Consider the following 16,016-nt stretch of genomic DNA (forward strand, 5'->3'; position numbering starts at 1 on the left):
CAACTAGCCAGCAAGAACGTTCTACTTCGTCACATTTATTCTACCCTGGGCTCGGTTTTGTGTGCGCAAACAAAGCGCGATGCTATGTTGACGTGTGGGCACCTCATCGCTGTGACCACCTGTCAGTCCCGTGTCCTGGCATACTGCTTGAAACGCAAGATAGTGCCGCCGCAAGTACGAGTTTTCTTCGGACAACTGGAACCATCATGGCGCCACGTAAGTAGAATATGCAAGGTGTGGAAATCAGAGTGCTGGAGACATGTGAGGCTCAATTCTCACTGGCTGCAGGCCTCACTTCAACAGGAGTTTGATGCTATCGTCGCAGCTACCAGGCATGCAGAGTACAGAAGGCTGGCAGCGAATGCCTCAGAATTCCTCTGGCAGCAAGCGAGGCTGGTCCTTTCACAGAGGCCTCGCGGCTCTCAGGCTGCTAACATGGCCACCGTCCTTGATGGTGTTGTGCTACCTAGAGACGTAGTGAGGATCCTAGAAAAAGGCCCCAAGTTCTCCTACCAGCCTCCCGTCAAGCGCTCTCACCTGGTTGCTGTCGTGAGACAAGTCGGGCAGCGTGTTCCTGAAAGTCGCAGGGAACGAGTCGTCGGCGACAGAATGGACTGCCTTCAGCGCTTTGTAAGTCATCTACCTGCTGAAAAACTACCTATCAAGAAAGTAGTCAACTATTTGAAAGAAAATGGCCTGACCATCATCCAGTCGAACAAAGAAGACGGTTTTGTCGCCTTACCTGTTGGTGCGTTCGACAAAAAGGCCACAGAAGCAATAACAAAAAACTTCAAGCCAGCAAAATTCATTCCGAAGAAACAAATAGGGTTTGCATTCAAGGTGCTTCAGAGCATGAACCTTGAAACCTTAGCCAAGAAAGTAAAGAAAGAAACTGGTAGTCTGCATGTATTCTTCAGTGGAAAAACCCATAAACTGGAGTGTCCTCTACGAGCCATGATTTCCGACAAAGAAACTTGGCAGGACGCTTGGGTCTGGAAATGATAGTTGGAAAATACCCGTTTCTTGTTCGGAGCTCAAGTGAAGTGGTGGCGTACTTGGACCAAAGCTTGCTGAAAGCCACGACTGGTTTGTCTATTGACATTCAAGACTTTTTTTATTCTGTACCACATGATGGCCTGTTTGATGCAATCCGCCAAAAAATACAAGAAAGTGGGGAAGTAGGTTTTCAGAAAAAGGCAGGGGTCAGCACGGAACATTTTCTTGAGTTCTTAAAATTTTACCTTATCTCCATTGTCATTGAATTTAAAGGAAAACATTTTCTGCAGAAAGCTGGAATTTGCATAGTGTCGTCTGTAGCCCCTGTCCTATGTGATATTTACCTGTCAGCGGTTGACCAGCGCACTCAAAAAAGATTGACCAGTGACAAGGTATGTTGATGATTATACTTAGTTACCCTTAACTTGTCCCCAGAAGATAACGTTGATGAGATGATGACTGACATTCCAGGAATATTTGACACCTCGTCCCAGGGCTTAATCTTTGCCCACGAGTAAGCTAACGACAACAGGCTGCAGTACCTTGACCTTGCACTCGAATTCGCCTCTCAACACATCTGCTGGTCATACAGTCCGAGAACCAAAAAGAACCCTCTGCCGTTTGGAAGCGTACATTCTAAGTTCGTAAAACGTGCCAACGTAATCTTAGCCTGCCTGTTTGCCCTAGAAAAATCATGCAACCACAGATTAGAGGAAAGCTTTAGCCAGCAAGTTCAACGTTTTCGCGCAGCTGGTTATCCGCCCCAGCTGATCACCGTAGCGTGTGAAAGCCTGCTACAGAAGCTAAAAGGCCGTAAAAAGAATGAAAAAGACAAGGAAAAGCCACTGCAGGCGATGCCTTACATACACCAGGTATCCCACAACATCAAAAAAGTGGCGAACCGATATCGTGTCCGGATGGTATTTTCGGCACCGATCAAGCTGAGCAGCGTCTGCCCTTTGCTGTCGACAGAAAAGAGAACCGGGCCGCAATGCAATATCAATCACGAAAAGAAGTTCACAAAGTGTGATTCGGGCCTTGTGTACAAAATTCCCCTCACATGCGGTAGAGTTTACATTGGGCAGACTGGTAGGTGTTTCAATGAACGGGCACGCGAACATAACTTGGCAGTGAAGAACAATATGGGAGGTCATCTGGCACATCACTGTAATAACTGTAAAGGGAAGGGCAAGAATAAAGTACCTCACAAGCCAGTTTTGCGCAACACTACCGTTTTGTTTAAATCGAGAGATAAGACGGAAAGGGAGGTGGTTGAAGCTTATCACATAGTAAAAAATGGTGAAAAATGTATCAGCATTCCGTCTATTTTGCTTTCAGTGAGTGAAATCGCGTTTTTAGAAGGCCCCATATAATTGTTTCATTTCTGCCCTAACTTTGTTCCTGGATGTATGTACCTCAAGGCCGGAAATGTAGTCTTTATCAGGTTTTATGCTCACCTTGACACTTGTTCTTTGTTGCCGTCCATGTCATGCTTGTTTTCCAAACCTCATTACACTCTTTTACCTGGTTTTAATTTTCGCCTTTACTCGTGTTCTTTGTTGTTTCCATGCTCTCATGTTGGTTTTTCCATATGTCACACGATTTTGTCTCGTTTTCATAGTTTTTACTGTTGTTGTCTGTTGAATCACCTGCATTGTCATTTCACGTATTTTTCACCCTCTTTACTCAGGTTGATTGTTAGGTTCCTTACTTTTTTCATTTTCTTGACATGGAGTGTCTGGGGACATGCTGACTGAGCACTCTGTGTGGTTTATGGGCCCCTCTGCAACGTAACAATTTGATCAATCTGGTTTAGATTTTAATCACGATTTTTGTGAATGACAATTATTGTTATGTGCCAAAGTTCATCCCTTATATAGGGTTTGCCTTTCAGTGTCGAATAAACAGTTGGAAGTCTGCGCCTGTGTTGTCGTGTTTGTTCCTGTTCTCCTTTCGTGTCTATTTCGTACAGTACTACCCTTGTTTCTGCAATGAACCAACTAGCCCGCAAGAACATTCTAGATGTGTTTTTCAACGTTTCACTTGTATTCAGTATTTCTTTGAAGCAGCACTTTGTATTCTACTCTACCCCTATTCTCAAATCCCTGTCATTCAAACGTGCGTTCAACCAAAGGAGCTAAAACACGGGAACAGTTTCAAAGGCCCAGTCAAACCATTTCAGAAAACAATTACGGTCCTTCAAAACAGCTCCAGAAGGGGTTCCTTGTGACTACAGACAGAGAATGATGTGTACTGTTATAACCGCTTAAGGTTTCAGTGAATTTTTTTGGCAGCCGGACCATAAACCGCACTCACCTGCTAGAAACAGACCGAGGGCCAAGAAGGAGAAAGCCCAGGTCGGGTTTCGGAAGAGCCCCGAGAAGAGGTATGTGAGCGGCATACTTGAAAACGCGTTGGCCACGAACAGAGCCAGGATGGCCACTGCGGTCGGTAAAGCCGTTAGCCTTCCTTCTGGGGTTAGCTTCAGCTGGGCGTGGGAACGCGTTAGACCACGAATTATGTGCTAAAGATCATGCGACCCTTTCGTCAGCGTGAGACCTCTGCATAAGAATTGGACAATGGGGGAAGTGGCGACGGCTCCACGAGAACTCGAGTTTCAAGCAGACACACATGCTGAAGAAGCCAGCGTTTACTGCCTGCTGTAGCCGCGCCACGCACACAGAACTTTTTCCTTCTGTGTGAATTTAAGTAGAAACAACTGGAAACTGGTCGGTTTTCTTGGAACAATGGCTTGTTAGTGAACATAGGCCTTTTATGCAGAGTTTTATAATTACTCTGTCGGGGGGTTATCAGAAATCTTGAATAAGGAGAGGGACACGAGAACAGGAAACTTCAGTGTTTCAGGAAATGGTTGGGCGTGCATACATCAAAGAATTCACCGCAGGTTGCAGCACTGTATGAAGTGGCAACTCTTAGTATTGAGCCTTGCAGCATGTTGTTGAACAAGCAGTTTTTTGCCAAAAATGAGATAAAACGATACTGGCATATTCCTTTATTACTCTGCTCATGATGAGAATAAGGAGAGCAGACGTCCTGCTTTTGGCAGGAAGGCATATTTTAACTCGCAGCATCATTCAGGCCAGAGGGGACTCTGGCGCAGTGCTGTGTTAAAACTTCGTCGCTCCGTCGGAAGTCGGGCTGAGAGTATGGGAGTGACAGTAATACAGAGGGTTATTTTTCTTTTGGACTGCTTTCATGGTTTAACTCTGCTTTATGATTATTTCGGTTAAAATGAAAACTACGACTGCTGCTTTCGGCAAAAGTGGTTTGGGATAAAATAGTTACATACCAGCACTCTTGCTTTATTCGTGGTATTGTAGTGTTTTAAATCTACTTTGGTGCATTAAGCTATAGTTTTAAGAAAACCTCTGGGTCGAGTTAATGTCACGTTATATTATTTCATGACAGGGTTTGCAGACGTCGGCCACCCACGGTGGGAGAGAGACAATATTTTGTTGTTTCACCGTGTGTCTCAGTTCTACAGCCGGGAAAGCATTTATTTGGGCAGAGAAGCTTCAATTTTCACAAAAAGAATATGCTCAGTAAGATTTTGTTTCCAATTTGTTTATTGCTATTGTAGCACCATTTTCAATATTTCAACAGGTTTGGGGAAGAAACGTACACAGTATGAACTAAACATATCACCTGAAGCAATACAGAATTCTAAGAGTACAAAATACAAATGCAGACCAAATGGAATGTACACAATTTCGATAAGATAATAGAAAATATTAAACGATAAATGCAAACTACTGTGGTACAAAATTTTCATTACAAACTTAAGATAATAGAAAATATAAAACCACAAATTAAAACTACAGTGGTATAAATTTTCAAAATAAACATACCCATTCAGGCAAGGAAGTCTGTGGACTGTTTTGTTAACGCACTATTTCGAGAGATATAATACAGTTGAGCGGCATCGCCATCTCCTTAAGACTAAGTGAAGAAGGACTTCATCTTAAAAATAGTACGACACGGCTGTGTGATTGGTGCATCTGCTTCAGTCGTAACAAACTGTAAGGCATGCTTCAAATTTGCGGTTCCATTTTTCTCAACGAATACCCTTCTTCTGGATAAATTCTGACCACGATGCCACCCTCGGCTCGGGCAGAAAACGTACGGTGGTAACTGATCGGGATCTCCATGTGGCTGAGGAAGATGATGAACATGAGAAGGAGGCTACTGGATAGCGCCGTGAGCATGTCGAACAGGAAGTGGCCCAGCCAGTAGACGCCACCCGACATGCCGGTCATGAGCTGCAGGTGCTTGAGCCCGCTGCTCCATTCCGCCATTGGGGCGAACACGTGGCTGGCAGCGTAGAAGCTCATCGCCAGGGACACGAAGAACGAGTAGAGCACGCGAGTGATGAGGTTGCGTGTTGCAAATAGGTCGGTCTCGTGGCCGAGGCGGTTGAGACCTGCAAAGCACGAGCACGATCGTCATCGCCGAAACTCCCATTGTGGAAAAGCATACTAATACGTGAGAAAGATTCTGGACATTTTCATGTGCTGCTTATATGAAAGTAACGTAAATATAACTGGCTGTTGCCTAGGAAGGTAATTGAAGCGAGAAAAAGATATGTGTGCAACATGTTCGATATACAGTTAGTACCTACAGCTGATTAATGCAAGGCGTGGGCTCCAGTGTGTCAGCGTCGCAATTGCCGCCAGTTTGCAGTACTTCGAATTCTTGCAGCAATACTCCGTTTCTTATGAGAAACCGGACAAAAAGGAGCACCCAGGAAAACTGAGAACATGGGAAAGAGGCTCCTATCTCTCTCTCTCCTATCTTCTCAGTTTTTCTGTGTGCATCTTCTTGACTGGTTTAATTTATGAATACAATGCACAAACAAGCCCAGCAACGTGTTTTCAGTTTCATATATAGCAGGCAAAGCTGCTAAAGCTTGCGGCCCCATTCGTGCAAGTTAAGATCGCGTTCGAAAAGTGGTTCGCCATACAACCAGAGTGAACACAGGCCAATTCCGTTTTGACAGATCTCGAGTGCCGTAACTCGGGACCACGTGTACTTCATTTCACCTATACCAAATTTTCGTGCTGCGACTCATCGAGACTTCAAGAAATAAGAATGACATGTGGTGGTGTGATACCAGCTTACTAAAGAAAATTCACCTGCTTTCCGATGTCTGCCAACACTGGTTATGCTATGCCACCAAAGCCAAATTTTTTCCCCAAGAAACCTATTTTTGAAAATTACTTGTACCTCCTGGTGGATACCTACCCCACGCATGTGATCCTGCTAAAATGAACGCGAAGAGCATTTACAAGAAAGATTTTACAACTCAAAAGTGCAGAAATGTTCGCAACGTACGCGCTGTTCAAATGGCTTCTCGAAGTGCTTGCTCACCAGGTTCGAGCATGATCCTTCCATAAAGGCTCTCAAACTTCTCCGTATCCAGGTGTTGCTTGTCGACGAAAGGTGAATTCACAAGAGTGATAGTTGATCCTTTCTGGCCCGTGATGTTCCTCAGTAGGGCGGTGTTGAACATGTTCAGGGACAGCAGGGCACTATAAGGGCACTGACCGTTGAACCATACGAACGCTCTGCGCATTATGGAAAGAATAGCATATGCTACTGCAATCTCAAACTTTCAAAAGCTGTAAATATTTTGTTGCTCGAACACGTTTTTCATATAGTTATTACTATGTCTTCATAACTATAACTACATTTTCTTAGCAATTATGCATAGTTTTACTAATATCCATAGTCACGGAGTTTGTTCTTCAGACTAATCAAAAAATAAATACAGCTTGTTGTTATGTTCTCTATGTACTGAGCTATGTAAGAACACTGCAGATTTTATATTCCATGAGTAGCGGAATTCCTCATTTGTGAGCCGTGTTTTACAGATGTTCATCTTGGTTATTTTAGTACTGTTTCGTTTGTTTCACTAAAAAAATAAGACGTGTATTTTTTTACATATGTTTTACTTTATGTTTCACGACACCATCATCTCGGCTGCACTCAACGTAGGGCAAAGGCCTCGCCCGTCGAACTCCAATTAACGCAGGCCTAAGCCAGCTGCGAGCAACTTATACTGGCAAACTCCCTAATCTCGTCTTTCTGTTTGACTCTACATACGATATATATATATATATATATATATATATATATATATATATATATATATATATATATATATATATATATATATATGCTATCTATTGGAATGTTCACTCCAGGGGCGCATTGAACATCTGCTCCATTACGTATCGTGTCCAATCCCCTTTGCCTTAATTTTAACTCGTTACATAACTACTTTTCCCATTAGCTTCCTGCTCTGTCCTGAATATATTCTAAAGCCTTAATTTTTGTTCAGCTTCCAAGTTTCTGCCCCAGAAATACGAGAGTGGCAATCAAAACAAAACACAATGTGTTTGCCAGGCACTGCGACAGTCCCACGACTGGAAGGTCAGGACGGGGCCGTCCCGAAGACTAAATTGCGCTGCCTCGCAGATACTGCCTCGCTGGGTGAGTAGTGTTGACCCGGGAGCCGTGCGGGAGCGCTTCTTCGAACCTAAAACTACGGCACTGGCTGACAGACGGCTGGCGCGCCGCGTCAGTTCGTTACTTCGCGCCAAGACAGATGCGCACATTCACATAGCGTCCACAAAAAAATCGCTCTCTAACCCTCCCGCCACGGCTCGCGTCGCCATTGGTCAGGCAAAGAGAGAAGCTTACAGAAAGCTCCAGCCGCTTCTTTCCGACCAGGCGCCACTGCGCGCACCCGAAGTGGAGATAGCATTGCGCCGCACGCTCATGTTATGCGCATTCCGTCGTCAACAGATGAAATTTTCTCCAAACTTCTCAAATCGCCAATAGCGCGCACGGGGGAGCTAGATTCCTTCCGCGGCGTGGTGGCTTTCCAAATATGCGACAGTTTTTAGGACGCTGTGTGGCTTGCTACTATTTGCCGGCATTCCAAATATTTTGAAGCCGAGGAACTTCAGTCTTCATTGCTCTAAATTTTCCTCGCTGCTTAAAAGTAAACACCTTGGGCTCTTTACTTTTGTCAAAGACTGTACATGCGTGGAAAACGAAGCGTTCAAGGAAGGTGGTGAGGCTAAGGAAGCTATGCAACAAGATGACGCAGATGGTGAGATATATTGCTGGCTCCATAACACCGAAACAGGCCTTTGTCCTACAGTGGATTAAACTTGGCCAGTGTTGATGATGATGGCGATACCACCCTGACCCGTTGGCTTGTTAGAAATAAGGCTACACTCTTCATATTAGAACTATATTTTTGGTGCATAGCGGCGCATACGCAGAACTCAAAAGTATAATTTGAGACAGACTCTGCAGTCAGAGTCGTCCTGGTGACTGCATGATAAGATAACGTTATTTGAGGAGGCTCTTGGGGATACAGGCCTAATGGGTGTACGGTAAGCTGTATTGACATGGCACCCCGCGAAATGGCTCCGTACCTGTTGTCTCCGAAGATGCTCGCTCCGTACTGGTACTCATAAACGTAGGCGCGGATGCTCTGCTGAGCCCAGAAGAGCAGCTCCCGCTCCACGAAGGTTGTTGTCGGCGAGAAGACCCGCACGGAACGCTCGGACATATGAGGGAGCAGCACGGTGTTGGCGAACTTTTTGCTGCACAGATTGGCAGCGGGTATAACTGGTACGTGTTTTGGAACAGTTCCGCACACTGCTTAGTGCATGGAAAAAGTTGAGTTTTCGGATTCGGTTATCATCGAGCTGATTCTCTATACTGAATTTGTTGAAGAGAAAAAAGTCGATATGAAACAAATAATTTTGAAGAGGTGTGGGTTTTATAATAATAATTGGTTTTAGGGGTAAATGAAATGGCGCAGTATCTGTCTCATATATCGTTGGACACCTGAACCGCGCCGTAAGGGAAGGGTAAATGAGGGAGTGAAAGAAGAAAGGAAGAGAGAGGTGCCGTAGTGGAGGGCTCCGGAATAATTTCGACCACCTGGGGATCATTAACGTGCACTGACATCGCACAGCACACGGGCGCATTAGCGTTTTTCCTCCATAAAAACGCAGCCGCCGCGGTCGGGTTCGAACCCGGGAACTCCGGATCAGTATAGTCGAGCGCCCTAACCACTGAGCCACCGCGGCGGGGCTTTATTGCAGTTTTTGCTTTCGTACCACATGCATATATAATTTACCTTGGGGAGGTGCATACTGAACAAACACTATAAACACTTAAAGACAATTAGCTATTTACATATGTCTGTAAACGCGCTGCGATGAGATATTTACATATGAGCACTGCGGCCCGCCAGGTGCAGTATTTGGTTGCCGTCATCACATGCACGGGGACGCAGCATTTCAGTGATGAGGTAAGGTTAAGGAACTTGTGGAACAAGATGATTCGGGCAGAGAGATGTGGCTGGCTCCATAACAACGAAAGGCGCCTTCATGGCCATGATCATCACTACTGAGGTGTGGGTATACAGTTTCTTGTCTATTTGCCAATATTGGCCAATATTGCCAATATTGATATTGACTATTTTGCCAATACACTGATATGCAGTCCCTATCGCTTCGGGGGATTGCATTGAAAAGCGTTTGTAAGCTGCCTATTCAGCATGAATCTCTCCATGACTGAGAGAAAGTTGTTAGTTGGCCCCAAAAGGAATGCATTCAGGACTGCTATGTTGCCCTGTTCTCAGAACGACAGCTGCATACGGACTTCAAGTGGAATGGCGCTGCCGTCGGCATCGATTTTGTAGCCCATGATAGGACGGATCCATGTTCTTGACCTGCCCAATGGTAGTGTTATTGTTGGACAGGAAAAGCGAATGCGAAAGTGTATACCACGTAAAGCTTCGCTAGAGCTAATTTCAAGCTTTTATCCGGCACCTTTGTGTTGTTTTGTAATCTCCTGTTACAGTCCCTACCCAGAGTGGCGCACTGCTAAAGTTATTTATACTTGGCCCAATATTCTAGTTATAACCTAAGTTTGCACTGGAGCGCCACCCATTGAAATAACTGCCCCATGGGATTCGTTCAAAGTAGCGAGTTGTGAATGCTTTTCTTATTGCTAAAGAACAAGGTAACCACAGGACGAAATGGCTCTTATCCTCCAGGCTGTTAAGTACAGTAAAAATATTAACACGTGATTTCTCTTACTGTACATATTGGTCAGTGGATTTAGAGACCATCCTCAGAGTCATAGTTCATTGTTGCCAACTGCTGCTGAAAAAGTGGTATCCTACTAAAACCCCACCTGCAGCTTAGACAAGTGGAACGCGGGAAACGTCCGCTAAAGACACTATGCTGCGCTTGTGCACAGTTGGAGGCACCACCGACCTGGCATTATCAGCCTCGATGAATCCATATGAAACGTCGAAGAGTCTCTCAGGCATGTACGTGAAGCTGGAGGCGGCCAGCGAGCTGTGCCTGGGCAAGAAGTGGCGCTCACACAGCGCCAGCAGCACCATGGACGCCACTGGGATGCCCACGGACAGAGGCTTAGTCCACCACACACGCGTCCAGATGAAGGCGCGCTTGCGCAGTAGCGCCAGCAGCACGGAAAACATGCCCGCCTTCGCCGACCGAGCCGTGCAAAGCTGCTTCACGGAGTCCAGCTCTGGGAAACGGACGCATGCGCTTAGAGCAAGTTGTGATGGAGGCTATCTCAGCTCTAACTTTGCACAAACAGTTGCAGAGACGACGTGGAGCCCCTATATTATCGGCAACGCATGCAAATTCATACCCTTTCTATAGTCACCAAAATATTGTCTGATCTTTCCCCCATGACATCCTAGTTTCCATATCGTGTGCATGATTTCACGCAGAGTCCTTATAAAACGTGGCGGTTTTGGCTTCTTGGTTTGTAATGACAAAGCGTACAGCGCACTAAGAGATGAGGACACAAGGACACACTAGTGCTCTTGTGCCCCATGTGTCCTCGTCCTTTGGCGCGCTTTACACTTCAGTCTTTGACAATTAAATGTTCTCAATATGCGTTATCGCATAGCCAATGTTATACACTTAGTACTTTCGATATAGCTTCCATAGGAGTAAACGAAAAATATATTTTGAGGGAACCTTGATGGCATTTCATTAGGGCATATTGTAAGCTGTTGTAATGGGTGTTAAGGTTGCCAGACATTCGCACTAGGCGTGTGAGCAGTGTTCACACGTTATTTTTATGAAGGGTACGTGTTGCACAGACATGTCTTAATCATTGCTAAAATATTTATGGGAAAGGAGGGGGAGGCACATTATGGGAGTTTTACCAGAACGACCAGGAAGTTAATCATAATAACAAATGGTTTTGAGGGAAAGGAAATGGCACAGTATCTGTCTCATATATCCTTGGACACCTGAACCACGCCTTAAAGGAAGGGATAATGGAGGGAGTGAAAGAAGAAAGGAAGAGAGAGGTGCCGTAGTGGAGGGCTCCGGAATAATTTCGACCACCTGGGGATCTTTAACATGCACTGACATTGCACAACACACGGGCGCGTTAGCATTTTGCCTCCATAAAAACGCAGCCGCCACGGTCGGGTTCGAACCCGGAAACTCCAGATCAGTAGCCGAGCGCCCTAACCACTGAGCCACCGCGGCGGGTACGAGGAAGTTGCAGGTAGAAATTCCAGTGTTCTATCTTGGAGTTGGGCTACTATGTGCCACGAATTGAGTACCACTAAAAAAAGCAGTTGCCTTGGAATAGCTGTTAGGCTAATATAAAGGCGCTATATCCGGCACCGATCTTGATGCCAGCTCTATATAACCAGATTATCAACACACTGTATAGTTTGTTCTGGCAAGCCAGAACATGTGTATAGGAAGCCAGATTTGGTAGCTGTCGCAGACTCACTGCACTGTTCTGTCATGCATTACAGCAACACTGAGCATTGAGAGCCAGTAATTACATTGACTTCTCATTGGCTTGTACGAGGACCGCTCTCCCGTTGTCTCTGTTCAAGCTGTATTTCTTTTAAAATGAACGTAACCCAACTAGCACAAATTGTCATTCTATACTTTCGCTTTCGTTGTCGACATAATCTATGCTGTCTGCTCCGTCTTGTAATTACCAAGTGAACGTTATGCGTACAACGCTACCGAATTTCGTGCCAAGGTAAAAGTGTAGTCTCATTTGACATTTGCCAGTCTTGTGGTGTATCGTTACAGTTCAAACAACTCGACCTCACTACCACGTGGGCTGGAACACACTGAAAATGCTGCAAACCTACCAGCCAGAACATTTGGTTGGGACTTAGCGGGTTGTTCAAGCACAAAGACGCCAAAGTCCTCCTCGTTTGGGAAAGTGTAACAGCAGTCAAAGCGCCTATAAAAAAACGAAATGCTAGAGAATGAATGAATGAAGCCTTTATTACAAGGAAAGAATGGCTCTCAGCCACTGTTGGGGAATTACGAGGGATGGCGGGTGTAGGTGCAGAGGCAACTTTTAGTCGCAATTTTTCTTAGCCTTCAGAGCCCAGCGTCCTCTGTCAGTTGACCTCTCTTAGACTACTTGAAGCAGGCGGCTCTCACTACCGTATGCCAGGATGGAATGTTGCGCTGCGGTGCTTGATCGTATCTGATGTGCTAAGGTGGGCATATCATCCTGTAATATGTGCTGAATCTTGTGTCTCCTTCGCGAGAAAGGTGGGCAAGTCCACATTAGGTGTTGTAGATCTGCTTACAGTGTACTTGGGAGTGGATGCATCAGTTGTGCACAGGTGTTTTGTGTCTTGCAAGAGACCACTTGTGAAGTAGATATGTAGTGTACGCTTCGTTTGCAATCACTTTAGGAAAATCTCTTGTGGCCGAGTGACCTGCCCCTTAGTGTCAAGTACCGGCGGTGGTGTTCCTTCGGATAATGGTGCCTGCTGTCTGCTTTCATTTTGGTGCTAAAGTAGTGCGTAAGTGTTCTGCTGGGGGAGCCTTCATTGAACAGGTCTCGGTAGAGATTTTAATCTACTGAATTCGGCAGGAAGTTGAGGAGTGGGGCGTTGTACATTTGATCAAGCCCACCCGCTTGCGCGGCTGCGGTTCCGCTGTCCAAGCCAGTGTGACCCGGTGTCCATATAATTTTGGTGTTTGTTCCCACGTCTCGCACCCGTTTCAATCTCTTCCTGATGTTGTTGGCCACCGCGTCCTGTGTCGTAGGTGCAGACAGCTCCGCTATCACTGTGTATGAGTCTGATAATATTCTATAATTCTTTGCAGTTCTCCGTTCCGCAACATCCCATACGGCAGTCGTAATGATGTTGACGTCCCCCCCCCCCCCCCCAAATGGCAAGAATTTCGAGTGTAGGTTTGAGCCTCCGAGTAGTTGGCATCTGTGCTGGCTGCTGAATTGCGGTACAGGCGCACAGACCCAGTCCATACGAAACGTACCATTTATAACTGCAGCATCCGTGTAGATTTCTATTGGGTTCGGCAGTCTCATCAGCTCTGTTTTCTTTTCAAAAATTTGCCTAGCGACCATATTTCGCCTAATAATAGGTCACTGCAGCCTTCGCCCGATCACCAGAGTCTCCCAGGGAGGTGATATGTATTCCAAACAGGCTCTCATGCGCCGTTGATTTTGTCGTCCCGTGCATGTTTTCCAATCGGTATCGCGTTTGTACTTTCGTTTCATTGAAGATGTGTCGAATGGGTGGTATGGTTACCAGTCTAAGCAGCTGTTCGTTCTTTGCGTGTTCCAGCAAACCAGTAATAGTGCAAGGGGTAGCTTTGCGTAGCTTTTCGAAGTCTTCAAGGTGGCGATGAGAAAACTCATACACGAGTGCCCCGTACAGAATCTTTATGGCCGCACTGTTTCACACGATTTCTGCCGCGCTTCACCGTACTTGTTCGATACTCTTCTATGTGCAACATCGGAGCCCAGCTTCGCTTGAGAATACGAATACATTTGTGAGGATTGTTACAGCTAGCGATCTGTGGTCCCAAGATCTTCGTCTGCCCGTTTGTAGATAGAGAAAAAGTGGAAATGTCATAAATGCCAAGTTGCGCTTCTTCACAAGCAGTAGTGTCTGGTAAACAAAGGTGCAAAACATTGGCTCCCTGAGTCGCACGTGAACATGTGTTCTTTCCAATGCCACAGCGGGTTAACGGTGGAGGTGGGAAGTCATCGGTACGCTAGAAGTCTGAACATAAAAAATTACGTTTCAGGAAAGTGTGCACGAAGCCCGACTATGTGCCACAGAAGCCAAAACCTCTAAATCACAAAGAAAATGGCACAGGATGGTACTGTATGGTGTGGAATGTTATGGTAGAGTACGTTATAGTATGGAATAGTATGACTAGTATGCCATAGTATGTCATAGTATCGAATAGTATGTTATATCATGGCATAATTAATATGGCATGGTATAGTATGGTGTGGTATGTTGTAGTATTTTGAGCTTAAAGTACCGAAGCTGTGCTCACGGATTACCGAGACGCCGTGGTAGAGGGATTGCAATTAACAGGAACTGAGTAAGCATCATGAGAAGGTTGAAGGCTAATTATATGCATGCTACTCTCGACATTTACAACTACTTTGCTAAAGACACTTTACTAAATACATTAGAAAAATACTATAAAACCCTTTTTCCTACATAGCAGCTGCTGGCGCTTTCAACAAGAGTTGTAAAATGTAGGACAATTGTCCCGCAGTCTCTTTCATCGCAGTGTGTGGTACTTCACTTGCTGTTCTGACGACAGCCTTGTTAGGCAAAACTTCTTTCTAGAGCTTTTAAAAACATAATTGAATTCTATGGCACCCCTCTCAGAAACAGCTTTCTTCGTTCACAGGAAATTAGACCCTCTTAGGTTCAGGTTGCCTGGTACTGGTGGTGGTGTGGTGCGGTGGTGTAACATGCTTATTAAAACAGCTTTGATGTTAGGCATTTGATAGGTCCTACGCAAATGTGACGAGAGCGCGTTGCAGGTTCATGTTCCGGGAGGCGAGCCAGATGGGCCACAGGAGGGAGGGGGGAGGATAGACGGGGGACTGGAAGGCTGAGTGGCACTGTGTAAGGCAGTGTTCTACACATGCACATGCATATGTGTGTGGACCGTTTGAGCATTGAGATGTGGTAGTGTACCTGCACAAAAAATAGTTTGGCTGGTGTATGAAGGAGCCTAAATCATATTCAGTGAAGAATACGATCTTCAAGATTCGATAAGGATCGTTGTGGCGGTGGTAAATCAGCTAACTCCAATTTTTGATGCGTGTAGTGTTCGCCGGCAGTGAGTTTGTATGCCACGACTGCATGCACCATCGGTGGGCTCATCTATGGGACTCCTGGTGCCCAGTGTATGGTGTCACAGGCAAGCTGGTGAGCCAGCTCATTGCCGGGAATGCCCATGGGACCAGGGATACACCGAAGGGCCACCGATTGTGGGCTCAATGCTGTGAGGGTGGCATCTAAGGCTGATCGGATAGAGAAGGGGAGGGCTCTTTTGTGAAAGGCACGTAGAGCTGCCTGCGAGTCTGATAGACCCCGTATGCGGTTGCGGGAGATAGGGTGGCGATGTGTGTGATGGCATCGACGATCTTGTGTACTTCTAGGGCGAGGGTGGGAAGGTGTATGGACCGGCTGTGTGAGCGCTGGTTGTAGAGATTGGAGGGTAGAGGAAGAAGGCTGCTGTGGAGCCTGCGGTTAACGTGAGGCAGACGTCTGTGTCCAAAGGTGGCTTGTGGTTGTACGCGTATGCTTGGCGGCGGCCTGCGTATGTGTGTACGGACATGTTACGTGGAATGGCCGCGAGGCGGAGGTTAGGCGGGTAGACCGGAGTCTGCGGTGGAGCCTGTTACTCAGAATAAAAAAATTCGATTCGTTGGACCTACCACGAACAGTATCTGCTGGTATTCAGGGCAGAAGTTTTGGAGAAAAGTTGAAAATTCCTTTACGAAAACCCCGTGTCAGTTCGTTTTAGTATACTATACATGCTGATTAAATCAGTGTCGTGTGACGTCACATCAAGTATGTAATACACCCCCAGATCAGCTTTCCCTGTTTTACTGAGAATATCTAAGGTACGAAGATTCCCCCGACA

At 45.9% G+C, this 16,016-nt stretch overlaps 1 protein-coding gene across 1 annotated transcript in view; it reads right to left on the reverse strand.

Moving 5' to 3' along the window:
- LOC144109709 (phospholipid-transporting ATPase ABCA3-like) overlaps positions 1-16,016 on the reverse strand; it is a 53,417-nt gene that overhangs the window by 19,754 nt on the left and 17,647 nt on the right. Inside the window, exons 10-15 of the mRNA XM_077642507.1 lie at positions 13,002-13,125; positions 10,326-10,605; positions 8,466-8,636; positions 6,385-6,581; positions 5,141-5,437; positions 3,313-3,438 (exon numbers count right to left, since the gene is read on the reverse strand). Of these exons, the coding sequence (XP_077498633.1) occupies positions 3,313-3,438; positions 5,141-5,437; positions 6,385-6,581; positions 8,466-8,636; positions 10,326-10,605; positions 13,002-13,125 (1,195 nt within the window). The remainder of the gene's footprint in view (positions 1-3,312; positions 3,439-5,140; positions 5,438-6,384; positions 6,582-8,465; positions 8,637-10,325; positions 10,606-13,001; positions 13,126-16,016) is intronic.

This window comes from Amblyomma americanum, chromosome 11 (genome assembly GCF_052857255.1).
Source record: "Amblyomma americanum isolate KBUSLIRL-KWMA chromosome 11, ASM5285725v1, whole genome shotgun sequence".
Classification (NCBI taxonomy): domain Eukaryota; kingdom Metazoa; phylum Arthropoda; class Arachnida; order Ixodida; family Ixodidae; genus Amblyomma; species Amblyomma americanum.